General features: G+C 46.3%; 2 protein-coding genes across 2 annotated transcripts in view; one reads left to right on the top strand and one right to left on the bottom strand.

Moving 5' to 3' along the window:
- CSMD2 (CUB and Sushi multiple domains 2) overlaps window positions 1–16,042 on the bottom strand; it is a 540,846-nt gene that overhangs the window by 328,600 nt on the left and 196,204 nt on the right.
- Window positions 6,110–7,224, top strand: HMGB4 (high mobility group box 4). The gene has a single exon (XM_042954177.1). The coding sequence runs from the start codon at window positions 6,620–6,622 to the stop codon at window positions 7,199–7,201; it is 582 nt and encodes a 193-aa protein (XP_042810111.1). The 5' UTR covers window positions 6,110–6,619; the 3' UTR covers window positions 7,202–7,224.

Genomic DNA, 16,042 nt, shown 5'->3' on the forward strand with positions numbered 1-16,042 from the left:
CCAATTAGAAAAAGCCCACTGGGAGCCTCTGATTAGTCCAGCTGGCCTATGTGCCCACTCCTGGAGCCAAGGGAATGGACCCCTCCTAGACCTGTTTGGGACCGTTCTCCAAAAGAAGGAATGCGCTCAAAGGGAGGGAGGGATTGGTGCTAGGCAAACAAAATGAAAGATGTTCATTGTGATTGAAAGAGGCAGGGGGCTGAACAAAAAGATCAGGGACCAGGGTGCCTGCTGGCTCAGTTGGTTAAGTGTCTGACTCTTGATTTCGGCTCAGGCCATGATCACATGATTGTGACGTGGAGCCCTGTGTTGGACTCCAGGCTGGGTGTGGAGCCTGTTTAAGATTCTCTCTGTCCCTCTCCCTCTGCTCCTCCCCTGCACACACACATTCTGTAAAAAAAAAAAAAAAAAAAAAAAAAAAAAAAAAAAAAAAAAAAAATCAGTGACCACTCTTCCTACTCTGTGGTATAAGAGAGTGGCTTTGTCAAGGCCTGTGAGAGGTATCCACAGCTCACTGTGGGCATTATCTCCCCAAAGCTGGTCTTGTTCTAGATCTCATCCTCTCCTCCCTTTTTGTATCCTGCCAGAGGTAAGCAGGTATGCCTGACCCCCACCACGCTGATCCCATTCTTGTGCCTGATCATCTGTCCCATTTCCTGTCTACTTGTTCACTAGTCCACTGCTTTGACCAGCCTTTGTCCTCCGTAGTGGACCCACGTTCCATGTGGACCTACCTGCACATGCCGGTGTGGTTCTATGGGCTACCCCGGTCAGTCTACCTGCTCAACTCAGGGCATTCTACGAACTGTGGATAAACTGACCAGATCCATCTGGAATGAGAGATCCACCAACCCAAATGAGAAAAGTCCCCCTTGAATCCCTTAAGTGTTGAGATTTAGATACCTTATGCTCCTTCCACCTGCCCTCCTCCTGCAATACTTGGCCTTGTTCCTTGCTGGCTTCCTCTTCTCCTTGGCCTCAGCCAAGGAGTTCTGGGACTCCCAGTAGAGGCTAAACACATGGACTTAAGAGTCAAACCAACCAGAGTCTGAGGCCTGGCTCTGCCACTCGTTGCTGTGTGGCCTTGGAAAAATTAATCTCTCTCTCTAGGCTTTTCTGGCAATGATATACCTAAAGCATTACCATCATTATTATTAAAATATTATGGTCACATGCGATTGAGCAACAGTTCTTGGCATGAGGCGAATGCCAAAGAGCCTCGGCCTAGCTGCTGACAACCCTGCCTTCCCCACCAGTCTGGCTTCCAGGAAATTTCAGATACCTCTTTCTACCACCATCTCCTTTCCTAAGACAATATCCGTCCTTCAATTACTGCTTATAAGTGGCCATCAGAGAATCCAGCAACTCACAGCTATTTATTGAGATGTGTGTGTGCCTATGCGCATGTGTGCACGTACATGAGTGGCGAATGAGTGAGTGAATGAACTGAAAGAATCTAAGAGTGAATTAATTGGTAAGCAAACGAGTGAATTAGTGACTTAATGAGTCAGCAAGTGAGTGAAGAAGAGTGTGTAAAATTGAGTAGATCATGCTCCTTGCTCCCACAACTAATCCAATAAGCGGTGGCATAAATTTTTCATCTTTATTAACACAAACAGAGGTTAAGAATAGCACGGGAAATGTTACAGACCATCAGCTGGATGAGAAAGATACTATATTCCTTTCTTCTCGCTGCTTTAACAAATCACTACAAATTTAGTGGCCTGAAACAACACAGATTGTCTTACAATCCTGGGGGATGGGGGTCCAAAATGGGTATCGATGGGCCAAGATCAAGGTGTCTACAGGGCTGTGCTCTCTGGAGCTCTAGGGGAGGATCTGTTTGCTAGCCTTCCCCAACTTCTCCTGGCCACATCGTTTCCTGGCTTGTGGCCTCTTTCTCCATCTTCAAAGCCAGCAGTGCTGCATCTAATACTCTGCATCTGTCACCACATCTCCATCTCAAACTTTTGACACTCCTGCCTTCCTCTTACAGTGACCCACGTGATTACATAAAGTCCACCCAGGTAGCCCAGGATAATCCACCCATCTCAAATCCTTAACATAATCACACCTGCAAACTTTCTTTTGCCATGGAAGGTAGATAACACAATCATGGGCTTCCGGGTTTCAGATGTGGACATCTCTGTGGAGCCGTTATCCTACCTATCCTTTCTCAAGAGGATACCTTCCTCACAAATACCTTCCTCAGAGGGCATATGCGGTCACTGATTCCTACCCCACTGGAAGAGGGGCAGGAGGGGGATGAAGGAAGCATCAAAGCATTTACTAGATGCCCAAGCCTGGTACTTTTGCTCTTCTTCTTGTGGCCTGAGCACTGGGATTTTTGAAACCTCCTCAGATGGTTCCAGCATGCCCCCAAATTTGGGGAACACTGTTACAGAAGATATGCCAAGATCATACGCCACTACAATCGAGGGTCAAATCTGCCCTGAGATTTCTGGAAGAGAAGGGTCAAGGTATCTCAACTCTGGGTGCACATTACTGTCAGCTGGGGAGATTTTCGAAAGACTTTTTATTTTGAAGTGAGAAGAGAGTTGCAAAGATAGTACAGAAATTTCCTGTAGACCCATCACCCAGCTTCCTCTAACATTAGCATCTTACATAACCATACTACATGTATCCAGACTAAGCAATCAACATTGGTACAGTACTGTTAGCCCAATGGAAGACTTTATTCGGATTTCTCCAGTCTTTTCACCAATGCCTTTTCTCTTCGTCCAGAATCCTGTCCACATCTTCCATAGCACTGAGACACTGAATCTACTTAGTCTTTAATTTGTGTCAGTTTCTCAGGCTTTCTTTGCTTTCCCAAGACCTTGGCATGTTTGAAGAGTACCGGTCAAGTATTTTGTAGAATATCCCTTAATTTGGGCTTGTCTAACATTTTCTCATGATTAGACCATGGGTTATGGAATGGGGGAAAGATAACCGTTATTGATTAAGGTGGTATCTGTCAGTTTTCTCCACTGAAAAGACACAATTTGAACTTTTCCACACTCTATTCATTAGAAGTGAGTCCCTACGTCCAGCCCACATGGCAGGGGGGAGTATTGGGTACGTTATTCTCATCATTTGTTAATTGCTCCCTACTGCTTTGTTACCACCTCATTGCTCTTTATTGATAAGGTTGTAACAAGCTAGACCCAGCTAGTAAGCGGCAAAGCTAACATTTGAACTCATGTCTCCCTGACTCTAGGCCATGTTCTTTCCACTTCGTTATCATTCATTGCTAAGTCAAGAGGATCTCACAGTCTCTAAAGTAGGAGCAACCCCTCAGCTTGCCTATATAGTGTTCTTCAAATCAGTCCAAAGTAGGTCATGAGATCAGTCTGCAGGTTGTACTTTAAATAACAAAATAGGAACTATAACAGGATAGAAAAGAGTATATCACACACATAGTAAGTATAGTTTCATAAAGCTTTTGTTTCTGTATACTCTGTGTTTAGAGACCCTTATCTTTACAGTGGGGATAAAAATAGCACCTCCTCCAACACACACACACACACACACACACACACACACACACACACACGGTTGTTATAGATTAAATCAATTGATGTAGGTAAAGCACTTAGAAAAGAGACTGGCACACATTAAGCAGTATATAAATATTATGAACTATGCATGTGCACAAATGGGTCATGATGTAAAATGTATTTCCTATTGTAAACTGCAATTAACAAGTTAGAAAACACTGAACTCATACCTCTAGACCAGGGTCAGCAGATTTCTGACCTCCAGCCCACTACTTGTTTTTGTAAAGTTTTATCAGGGCCATAACCACACTCATTGGTGTATATATTGTCTATGGCTACTTTTGAGCTACAATGGTAGAGTTGAGTACTTCCAATAGAAGCCATATGGCCCACAAAGTTGAAAATATTTACTATCTGGTTCTCCAGACCCATAACCCTGCCTAGAGGTCATCTCATAATACAAGTGTTGTTAGATGCCTCTATTGAGGCCATCTGGCCCTGTTCTGCTACTGCCCTGGCAGGCATGTTTGCCCCTGCAGACCATTCTGGGCCGTGTGACTGCTGGGTGCTTGGGCCTTGAGAAGCTCACTACCCTCGACACTGAACTGGTGCCCACGCTTGCTTTATTTATCCACCTCCATGGCTGTTCATGGTGGAAAGCCAGAAACATGGTACACCGGTCAGGGTCCCAGTAGGAAACAGATGGCCATTCAAATTAGAAGAATTTGAGGCGTGTTTAATAAAGAAGCTCTTTACAAAGGGAAGGGAAAGGTGTAGGAAAGCCACAGGCATAACAGAATCCTCAGAGGCTAGTAAAAGAGCTCTTACCACCCTTGGCAGGAGAGGACAAGCAGAGGGAGCAATTCCTGAACCTAGAAGGAGTCAGTCACTTGGAAAAGACCCTTAGTTGGAGCCAAGACCTCAGTCCTGGGTCGGAGAACCTGTGAGGAGGGAGCCAGAATAAATGTCCTGACTTCACCTTCCTCTCTCCCTGATCTACTGTTGGGGTCCCCATTGGCCAAACTGAAATGGAAGCCAGATGGCATGAGACTCATTGATGTGGTCTCATCTTCCCAGGGCAAAAGGGCAGGGTGGAGAAGGTTGGAAAGTCTCAGTTACCAACACACATAGCATTGATTTAGAAATCCAGGCATGTTGACCGTGCTTAAGGTCCTCCAGACAATGCCCCCCTTACATCTCTTCAAGTTGAGAGTGTGGCCCAGACACCAAAGGGTGGCCACAGCTTTTACTTTTCACCACCTTGTCTTCCTAGATCTGTTAGGCTCCAGATGATTATCATGGGGTTAATCCTTCTGGATCTTTTCATCATGAGAAGGGTAGGAGGTCATGAATGGAGGCACAGATGAGCCTCTGGGGTTTTTGTGAGACTGAGCAGAGTCTGATTAATATTTATAGATGTTAGCCAAGTCCTTCCATCTCGGAGAGGAGCTATGTCCCATTCCCCTTGGTAGCCCAGCTCAAATCCAACAAACAGGTGAGCCAACCTGCGGTGGCCCTTGGGAAAAAGAACTGCAGCACAAAAAGCTAACTAGGCTGAGAAATGTTCTCACTGGCCAGACCCCTCTGCCCCCACCGCTAGCCCAGACTGCCTCAGCTGGCATCTGATATTTTACAGGCCCCTAAATGCAGCCATAAAACTAAAGCATGTCACCCGGAGGGTCTTTCTTGGCCAGTCCAAAGCACCCATTTTACAGATAGGAAATCATAGGCTTACAGGAAAGAAGGGGCTGGTCAGTAGTCCAGTCGCCTTGTCGCAGAGCTGGGGATAAAATTCAGGACTAGGGACGCTCACCAATTTTCATATTTCTTTTACAGAAGATGGATGTTGAAGTCAGTCCTGGAGCCCTGGGAATGACTGTAAGTGCGGTCGGACTAGTCTTAGGCAGCTTTCTCGTCAGGCTCAGTAACCGAAGCCGTACACTGGAACCATCGGCCTCGGAGGCACCAGTTCTGAGGAGGCAGCATGTGAAGCACAAGCTTGAGTCACGCAAATCAGCCCAAATTCAGACTCCCACCTGTTAGTGGCTATTTTACCCTAATTTTTGTGTTAATGAGGCTCCATTTTCCAGCCCTATCGATTCAGCACAGCGAAGAGTTGTATTAACCCCAGTACCTTCCAAGCAAGGACCTTAAAGTGTCCAAAGGTCACTAGATGACACTTCTATTGTCTTTCTTTCTTCCTTCATCCGGAAGAAGGGTAGAATATTTGCAACTGCTTTCACAACAAATCAGAAGCCAGCTAGTTTGAGTGTAGCCATTAGGGCTCTGTTCTCTAACCCTGAGAGACAGGGATCCCTGAGATGAGAGCAAAGAGGCCTCCTGATAAGCCAAGGATTTGACCCCACTTTCATGGACTCAAGTGTAATTAGTAAAACCTCAAGGTTCTCCTCCCTCCACCTACCCCGCCCCCCAGTTCTTCAGAGCGATGAAGAATTTAGATGTATAGCCCAAATGCTTAGGTTTTAAATTAGACAACTTTGTCCTGACAGGAACCGAGTCACGGCTGTCATACCTGATTATTTTTAGAGTCACTACTAAACTCTTTGAATGGTGTGAGCTGCCACCATTCAAGGCAAACAGAAAGACTTCACATTTTATCATGACAGCTCAGAGCCATCCACCTCCTCGTGTTCGTTATTTCCATCCTGACTGTGGAGGGATCATGCGGCATCTTGACAATCTTACGGCAAGGAAGGCAGACCCCATGGCTCTTTACTACATCTGAGGGACTAAAAGCTCCCATTGCTGAGCAAAGCCTGTGGCCTCCAGGAAGCCAAGGAGAAATATTCTAGAGGAAGTGGCTGCTCCCTAGCCTCGTCTGGATGAACCATCATTGCTCATGAGAAGCAGAAATGGACCCTCAAGTAACCAACCAATAAGAGTGGCTGTATGCAAATGCTGCAGGCTGGTGAATGATGTCACAGTCCCCTCCTCTGACTCAATAATGCCACCACCACTGAAAAGGCTGACTCCTGACCGTAGCTCTTCAGAGAGAAAAATTCACCGCAAGCAGAGCACCTTCTAGATTGTTCCTGGAGTGTGGAGACAGAAGTCTCTGCTATCCAAGTTACTGAATCCAGAAAAAAAAAAATGACCTTATGAACATGGGAAAAGAAATTCAGCTAAGGCCCAAGGCAAATGTCTCTTCTTACATCCACTTTTTGCTGAATTACAGGAACAAGTTCAAGGAGCAGCAGCCAAATACCTACCTCAGCTTTAAAGAGTTCTCTAGAAAGTGTTCGGAAAAATGGAGGTCCATCTCAAAACATGAAAAGGCCAAATATGAAGCCCTGGCCAAGCTCGACAAAGCCCGATACCAGGAAGAGATGATGAATTACGGTGGCAAGAAGAAGAAGAGGAGAAAGAGGGACCCCTACGCACCCAGACGGCCCCCATCATCTTTCTTGCTCTTCTGCCAAGACCACTATGCCCAGCTGAAGAGGGAGAATCCAAACTGGTCTGTAGTGCAGGTGGCAAAGGCCTCAGGGAAGATGTGGTCGGCAACAACAGGTGCTGAAAAGCAGCCATATGAGCAAAGAGCAGCTCTCCTGAGAGCCAAGTACCAAGAGGACCTGGAAATCTACCGTAAACAACGTAAGGCCAACAAGGGCCACCAACGGTCAGCTAAGAACCAGCGAAGAGGGAAAATGGAGTCGGACGAGGCTGACGGATCCAATTAGAAATAAAATGTCATTCAACTGTACTGCCTGTCTCTGGTCTCCTGTGTGGCATTACAGCGGCCGTGGCTGCAGCTGCTTGGAGGAAGTGAGTGGGGTGGTAGTTGAGGTTGGGGTTTGGAAGCTGACCCTGGGGAGGGCTGGCTTTGAGACAGGTAGCAAAGGTGTCCACAGAGCAGCCCGTGAGGTCAGTACCTACAGAGCTTGGCTTGGGCAGGTCGGATGGGAGTCTCCAGGTGCAAAGTGGAAGTCATGGAGGTAAGGGCATCCTGGTTGCAAGTGGTTATCTAGGGCAGAAGACTCTCCTCAGGGTCAGGTGCATGGCACCGGTCCTTCAGTCCTGCCATTCTCTTCAGCAGGAGGGCCAGAAGGCCTGGAGTTCAAGTTGCACTCCCAGTTCAGGCCCAGCAGAGATTGAGAAACTGGAGTTTAGGTGGGCCTTGGGGGGTTTGGTTTCTCCAGTAATTCTAGAACTGCTCCTCCAGCAAGCCTTACGTACCATTAGCCAAGATGAGACTCCAGTGGTGATCCCTACTCTTGTGGGGATGAAGCTCTGGACTGATTTTACAAAAACAGACATTTGACTCTGCCCAAGTCATACAACTTGGAGAAAACCCTGTCATAATTTTGGTGGGCATCCACCCACTCATTTTTCTATGCTTATAAGCATAACACACATGGGCATGGACATTTGTTGCCTTTCTGACTACCTGGCATCCATCCCTTCTCCTCTTGTTCACAGCACCTGCCTCCATCCAAGGCTTGATCAGATGAAGTCCTCCAGTCACACTGATTGGTTCAGTTACAGGCATGTGCCCCATGCTGGTCCAATCAGAGTGGACCACAGAACTTTTGCAAGGGATCCCATGGCCCTGTATAGTATATCCCTGAGGCTGTTGTGAGACATTTGCCTCATTCTCGGGCCCCAATGTTAGTCTTTATGGCATCAGGGTATAGTCTTGAGATTTTCATTGAAGATGAACCCACATATTCCATCTTTTTGTCTAAGTTAGTTTGAATTAGGTTTTCTGCCACTTAAAGTCAAAACTGGTAATTTGACACAAATCAGATTGTTTTGTGTCTGTGCTGTAACTATTTTTCAGGCAACAATATACTATGGGCAACGTTTCATATCAATATAGATTGATACGAACTATTTTGAAATGGCTCTTGGCTTCTTGACATCAAAAAGACTGGGCCAAATTGCAAAAATGCTTTTTTGTCACCGGGTTATGCGCGCAAGAGGCTTCCCTAATTCCATCTCCATTCCTATTCCATGATGCATTTACACTTCATACTGTACTGCTATTTGTACTCTCAAAACAAAAGTAAAAAGGCTTACTTTGAAAAGTCTTATAGGACTGGGTGAGCCTTTAGGGAATAGAAGGTAATAGAGTGGAGTGAATTCAAAATTCAATGTCTGGAATCAGGCTATTTGTGGGAGACTCACATGTGGCAGATCCTGTGCTGGGTACCGGGAGGCCCCGCACAGACTACTGTTAGGTTCCTGCCCTGAAAGAACTTTCCTTCTGATGAGAGAGTTGGTTGTGGGCATAAGCGACAGCACTACAAGGCACAGTTAAAGTGAAGACTGTACAAAGTGCCGGGGTGGAAGCAGGTACCCCCTACCAAGGCAACCTTTGAAGTCTTCAGGGAGGAAGCAGCTTTATCCTACTTGGCAACCTTGTACTGGTGTTGGCTGGATTCCTGTTTCCCATTCCCTGTTTCCTACAGTTGTTGTTCCAACTTGGCTCTGCTTCCCCTGCAGCCCAACCTCCACTCTCTCAGGAGACGTCCTCATTTTCTATTTCATTGAGAAAGCAGAGATCATCAAACCTAAGTGCTCTGTTTTCTTCTTTCTCAACATGTAATCCACACCCATCCCTTCCTCCTGGTCTCAAGTCTCACAGGAAGCTGTAACGCACTTGCTACCCTGCTTCCCCTGCCTCCCTCAGGCCCTTGCTCCTCACTGCAAAGATGCAAATCCTTCAGCCTCTAAGCTTGCACAGATTGGCTTGGTGCTGTGGTACAAATGGTTCTGATCTTAATGTCTGCAAGACCCTGGGCAAATTCTCTTTCCTCTGAGTCCTCCCCGTGCAATGGGGATGATGCCCACCTTGCAGGTTGCTTTAGTGAATAAATGATGTAATACATATAAGAGCACTTGGCACAGTCATTAACACATAATAGGTACTGTGGTGGGCATCCTCTAGGGTGGCTGTCTCATGATTCTCCCTGCTGGTATCCATACCCATGTATGATCCCTTCTGATTAAATATGGGCAGCACATGTAACTTGCTTTTAATCAATAGAATGAAGGAAAACAGATAAGATGTGACTTCTGTGATTATGTAATGATATATAAAACTCCATCTTACTACTTGATTTGCTCTAGAGATTCTCTGTGCTGGCTTGGTGAAGCAGCCAAGCTGAGGAAACCCACATGGCAAAGAATGGTGGTAAGTCTCTAGGAGCTGAGGGTGGCCTCAGACCGATAGCCCAACAAATACTAAAGCTCCCAGTCCTACAACCATGAGGAACTGAATGTTGCAGCAACTACATAAGCAGGGAAGTGGGCCCCTCCCCAGTTGAGCCTCCAGATGAAAACCCAGCCCTCACTGACACCTTGATTGCAGCATTGTGAGGTCTCACAGCCAAGCTGAGCTGTTACTGGATTCCTGACCCACAGAAACCATGAGACAATGTGTATTGTTTTAAGCCAGTAAGCGTGTGGTGATTTGTTACATGACAATAGATAACCAGTACAGTATTTAATAAATGCCTGATTTCTTATAATTCTAGAAGAGGCTGTCTTTAGCCTTATGTCTCTCTCTAGCCTCTACTTTAACTGTTTAATTTCCTTTCCTTTGTAACTTCCTGAAGGTGGAAAAGACCACCTCCATCCCTGCCCTGGGCAGAGTCCATCCTGGCTTGTACTCCTCTGTAGTGGTTTCAGTTAAGTTGTTTCCAGCCTGACCTGTGGGCTCCTGATGGGTAGCAGCTGGGTGTTGTACCACACTCCTTTCTGGGAAGTGGGCTGCCACACAGCCGGGCCCAGCCCTCATACTGCCCCTTTCTGGTTTCCTGTGTGATTAATTACATGAATGTGGGTGGCCAAGTCATAGTTTTGACAACAGTCTGCATCGCCCCTGCTGAAGACAAATTCCATTAACATTCCTTTACGAAAAAGGCGACAGGAGGGTGTGAATCTGTAGGCTTCTAATGACTGTAATATAATGACAGAGGAGGGAGGGAAGGAGGAGGAAGAGGAGGAGAAGGAGGAGGGGGAGGAGGAGGAGAGGTGGGAGCCTGGACTAAGTCAGTGGGCTAGAGGAGAAGCAGGCAGGAGTGTGGTGTGGAGCGTGGAGCCAGCGCTCCAGACCCACTCAGGTGGGCTCTGTGCCCCTGCCCTTGGGAAGAGGAAGGCAGAGTCTTTGGGCCCACTGCTGTCTCAATGGCTGAATCACTGCACTCTGATCCTTCTCTCCTAAAGCTTTTCCTATGTTCATTTATTCATTCATTTATTCATTTATTCAACAAATATTTATGTAAATCTTATGCTTGCAATATACCAGGAACTGTTCTGATGCTTGGAATACAGCAAGGTCTGTGATCTCTTACGTTCCAGGGAGGGGAAGACAGATAATAAGTCAACAAATAAACACACCGGATCATTTTTTGATAGTGCCAAGTGCTTCAAAGAAAATAAACAAGGGTAATGAGATAAACAGTGACAAGGGAGGTTGAGGGCACGTTAAATCAGTGGTCAAAGATGACATCTGAGTTTGGATTTAAAGGACAAGTAGAAACCAGGCATGCCAAGGTCTGAAGAAAGGGTTCTTCAAGCAGTGGGACAGCTAGTGCAAAGGTCCTGAGACAGAAGTGAGCTTGGCATATTAGAGGGAGGGAAGGGAGGCCAGAATGACAAGGTGTGAGCAAGTGGATGCCATGCAGCTGGAGAGGGGCAGACCTTAGAAAGGAGTTTATTTTAACATCTAAGTACAGTGGGAAGCCACAGAGTTTTCTGCAGGGCGAGCCATGTACATCCACTTTGATTTCTGGTTATTGGGCATTCTAGAGTCTTCAGAGACTACCAAGTGCCAACAAGGAGATGCTAGCCCCTCCAAGGTCTGCAAGAGCTAGAGGCAAGGCTAACAAATATCAAGCCCATGACATGTCTCTTTTTTGGAGGGGAAAAAATCAGGAGCCTCTACTTGGTACTCGTGGGAGCAACTGTAAGCTAAAAATCAAACATGAAAAGTGTGAAACTTCTACTCCTGTGATTCATAAGGGTAGGCATGGGTGGCAGAATGTTCCATAAGGACACTTCTTCCCAGGTCTCATGTTTGCACGTGGAACAGCTTTCACTCGAGTGGTGGTTGTCAACCTTGAGCCTATGTTAGAATCACCTCCGGAGTGCCTGGGTGGCTCAGTCGGTTGAGCATTCAACTTCGGCTCAGGTCGTCTCATGGTTTGTGAGTTTGAGCCCCACGTCAGGCTCTGTGCTGACAGGTCAGAGCATAAACCCTGCTTCAGATTCTGTCTCCTTCTCTCTCTGCCCCTCCCCTGCTTGTTCTCTCAGTCTCTCTCTCTCTCTCTCTCTCTCTCTCTCTCTAAAAAATAAACATTAAAAAAAAAGAATCACCTCTGAGCATGTTGGACACAGAATGCTATGTCCCCAAAAATGCCATTTTTTCTGGGAGTTGGACCTAAACTTTGCATTTTCAAAAGTTCCCAGGTGACACTGATGCTGCTAGTCCCGGGCTCACAGACGAATTCTTCTCCCTCTTGCAACCCAGCCATTCACTTAGAAGAGTGAGTGAGACTTATCTGCCTACTGGGTTTGAGAGAAGGAGCTGACCATCCTTTTCTTTCTTCCCACCCCTCCTTGGCTGCAGAGTGCGCTCAAGTCTGTGTTCCAATTACTTCATTGGTAATAGAGGCGACAAGCTGACCCTCATGTTTTTCTCCTGCACCTGCCAACGGATTTCAAACCTGACGGGAATGAGCATATTTATGTATTGGGTTTACCTCAAATCCCTACAGAGGAGTTGATCCCAGTTGAAAAACAATTGATTAGCATCTGGAACACATAACTGTGTTGGGATCTTATAGCTGATTTTAGATGCCACTAAAGCACCAACTGTCTGAGAATGAAATAATCCAGTTTCTGGGCCTTTAAGTCTGAGGATCAGGTCCATGGACAGAGCATGGTCCTTAGGGTTAAGTCACCAAGGGGATGACACTCTCTTGTCATGTATCTCTAATCACACTCCCCAAAATAATACTTGCCCTTAGGTGTGCTGGAGAGTACATAAAACATCTGGGATATCACAGTAAATGAGGGCTGGTGTGTAAGAAGGACCCTATGAATGAGGGTGCCTGCCCTGGTGTCTAGAGGATGGTTTAAAGAAGAGAAGAACAACACAGAAAAAGGCAGTTGAAGCAGAAGAAAGCTTAGCCAGGGGCCTGAAGGGGGCCATGTGATGTTCCAGGCTGGCCTTGACTTCTGGGTTGGTGGGATGCCATGAATATGCTCATGTGGCCATCCCCTTGTAAGTTTCCACGCAATAGCTCTCACTACCCATTGCTCCCTTTCCAGTCCTTCCTCTGATGCTTGATTGATGTAAGACTCTTCCCCCTCAACAGGAAAGTGTTTCAGTGGTTGCCCATCGCCTATGGCAGTCTGACACAGCATGAGCCCCTGCTGCCTCTGCACTGCCACCCACACTCAGCTTCTGCAGTAGCTCCCAGTGATCCCCACCTCCTGGTATTCACACCCTTGTGTAATACCTCCCTTTAAGTGTGGGCTGGACCTAGCTACTTACTTCTAATGAATAGAATAGGGCAAAAGTGATAAGATGTCACTTCTGTACCAGTGACTAGGGTGTAAAAAATGGTCTCTCTCTGTCTCTGTCTCTTGCTTGCTCAAAGCAAACTGAGATGTTGAAAGCTGCCCTGTGGAGGGGCTCATGTGGAAAGGAACTGAGGGTGGCTTTGGCCAACACCCAGTGAGGAACTGAGGCCCCCTTTCAAACAGCCTACAAGGAATGAATCCTGCCAACAACTATGAATAAGCTTGGAGGTGGATCATTCCTCAGCTCCAGTGGACACCTTTACTGAAGAGCCTTGTGACCCAGATAAGCCACTTCTGATTCCTGACTCACAGAGACTAAGCTAATAGATGCTGTTGTTTCATGCAACCACAGTTTGGGGTAATTTGTTACAAACCAATAGGTGATAATCCAGATTGAGTTATCAAGAGAGGCATAGTATCATGGAAAATACCTAAAAATGTGCGATAGCTTTGGAAACAGTGGGCAGTCTAGGGGAATATTCTGTGAAGCTTGTTAGAAAAATCTGGACTTTGAGGATGCTGCCAGTGAAGGCTCAAAAGGAAGCAAGGACATGTTATGGAAACTGGAAGGAGGGGATCCTTGTTTTGTAGTGGCAGAAAGCTTAGCAACACTATTGTCAGCAGTTACGTGAAAGCACAACATGGCCCACTCAACTTAGTAACCTAGCCAAGGAGAGGTCCAAGCAAAGTGCCAAAGGCACTGACCACTTTCTTCTTGACATTTATGTGAGAAGAGATAAACCAAGGGAAAAATTGTTTAAAAAGGAGTCAGGACTTGACAGGTTTTGTTTTGTTTTTTGTTTTGTTTTGTTTTGTTTTGTTTTGTTTTAGAGAGAGAGAGAGAGAGCAAGAGTGGGGAGCAGAGGGGTGGAAGGAGAGAGAGAATCTTAAGCAAGATCCACACCAAGCCTGATGCAGGATTCAATCTCACAACCCTGAGATCATGACCTGAGCCAAAATCAAGAGTCAGATGCTCAACCGACTGAGCCACACAGGTACCCTGGGACTTGATAGTTTTGAAAACTCTCAATCTTCCAAGACAGCAAAGGACACTAAAATCAAGAAATGGCTTTCCAGTGCTGTCAGGGAAAGGTGGTCTGGAGATAAAGCTGAGAGTAAGGCTGTGCAGCCTTTGGTTGAGACCTCAGGAAGACCAAAAGAGCAGGGCGTCATTCAGTCACACAAGGTCCTTTAGAGAGATGACGGTGGTCTCACAGGTCCTCCAGATCAAACAGCAAGGCCTCTGGGAAGCATCAGAGTATCGCTCCTTGGTCACCTTAGCAGAAACTCAAGGTAGAGAAGGGTTTTGTTCAAAGAAATCTGTGGGCATGGCTTCTGTGTAAAGAGTGAATCTCAGGTTTAGCGAAGACCCACAAAGGTCTGGAGAAAACTATCATCAGAAGAAGGACTGAGAGGGATGGAGTCAGCACAAAATAAAAAGAGGTCACTGGACTCCCCAGTCTCAATATATGCTTTCTTCCATGGGAAAAAAAAATGACTCAGAGGGAGAAACCAAGAGTTCAGAAGGTGGAGCGAACACTCATGGAGAATTATTCCCAGATTTTGAAGGTAATCAAGAAAGTTCCAGTATTTTCCTGGGTGGATTTCAGAATTGTTATGGACCAGGGATTGCTTTATGCCTCACATTTCCCCCTGTTTTGAGTAGGAATGTCTGTAACCATTACCTTAGGCCTGTCCCACCATCGTGTGTTGGGTATATGGGGGCCGAGAACTTTTCTCTCTGGTTTTGTTGAACTATAGCACCAGAGTAACCGTCTTCTAGAACCTGCCCTTAAGGAACCACACCCATGAGCCTCATCCATACCTGAACCGGATTTAGATGATGGTATTCTATACTCTGAGCTAATACTATCATGGGATAAGACTTTGGGGACCCGAGGACGGGGTAACTGTTTTTGTGTGTGAAAGAGGAATGAGTCATTGGGGGCCAGAGGGCAGCCTGTGGTAGGTACCTTCAGAAATGACCACATGATCTTCATCTCTTGGCATTTGTGCCCTTGGTCAATCCTCTCCCCTCTGTGTGGGCTGGACCCAGTGAATTGCTTCTAACAAGTAGAACACAGCAAAAAGAGTAAGCTGCCACTGTTGAGATGAAGTTATAATGGACTGGGACTCCCGTCTTATCCTCTCCCTCTCTGACTCGCTCTGATGGGGTAAGCAGCCATGTTGAAGCCCGACAGAAAGGCACTGAGGTAGTCTCTGATTGACAGCACGGAGACACTCAATCCTTCAATCATGTGAGTAAGCTTGGAGCAAACCCTTCTCCCCAGTTGGGCTTTGAGATGACTTACAGTCTTGGCAGACACCTTGACTGTGGCTTGTGAGAAACCCTGAGCCAGAGGACCTAGCTAAATCACAATCAGATTTCTAACACACAGAACATGTGAGGTAATGTTGTTTCAAGCCGTATGTTCTGGGGAAATTTGTTACACAGCAATAGATGCTTATTATTATCCACCCAAAGGCCCTGCTATGCAGTATTTCCCCTAGAAATGTTATACCTTGACACTCTCCTCAGGGGTTTTGCACATGCTACTCCAGGCTGGGACCATCCTCCTTACCTTTTAGGTCTGGTAAACGTCTACCTTCAGATGAGAGTCAGGTCAGGTGGCCCTTCCTCCAGGAAGCCCTCTTTGACTCTCCCACCCTCCTCTGTGCTCCCGTAACATATCATCATCCCACTGCAGATCACATTGTATCAACTGTCTCCCAAACTTGAGGAGAAGGGCAGAGGCTTTGCCTTATTCATCCCGGTACCCTTTAAAATCTTACACGATGCTTGACATGCAGTAAAATAATAATAGTAAACATTTATTGGATGCCTATGCTGTGCCTGGTACTGTTTGGGGTGAACCAGATGTAATTATTTGATTTGCTAATAAACCCAATGAGGCAAGAACTTTAAACACCTCCGTTTTGCAGGCAAGGAACTGAAACTCTAGGCCAGCTTCTCAGTGCCTGCTTGT

The sequence above is a fragment of the Panthera leo genome, chromosome C1, assembly GCF_018350215.1.
Source record: "Panthera leo isolate Ple1 chromosome C1, P.leo_Ple1_pat1.1, whole genome shotgun sequence".
NCBI lineage: Eukaryota > Metazoa > Chordata > Mammalia > Carnivora > Felidae > Panthera > Panthera leo.

Excerpts from the sequence above, each read along its gene's own strand:
- HMGB4 (XM_042954177.1), top strand. The coding sequence starts at position 6,620 with ATGAACATGGGAAAAGAAATTCAGCTAAGGCCCAAGGCAAATGTCTCT.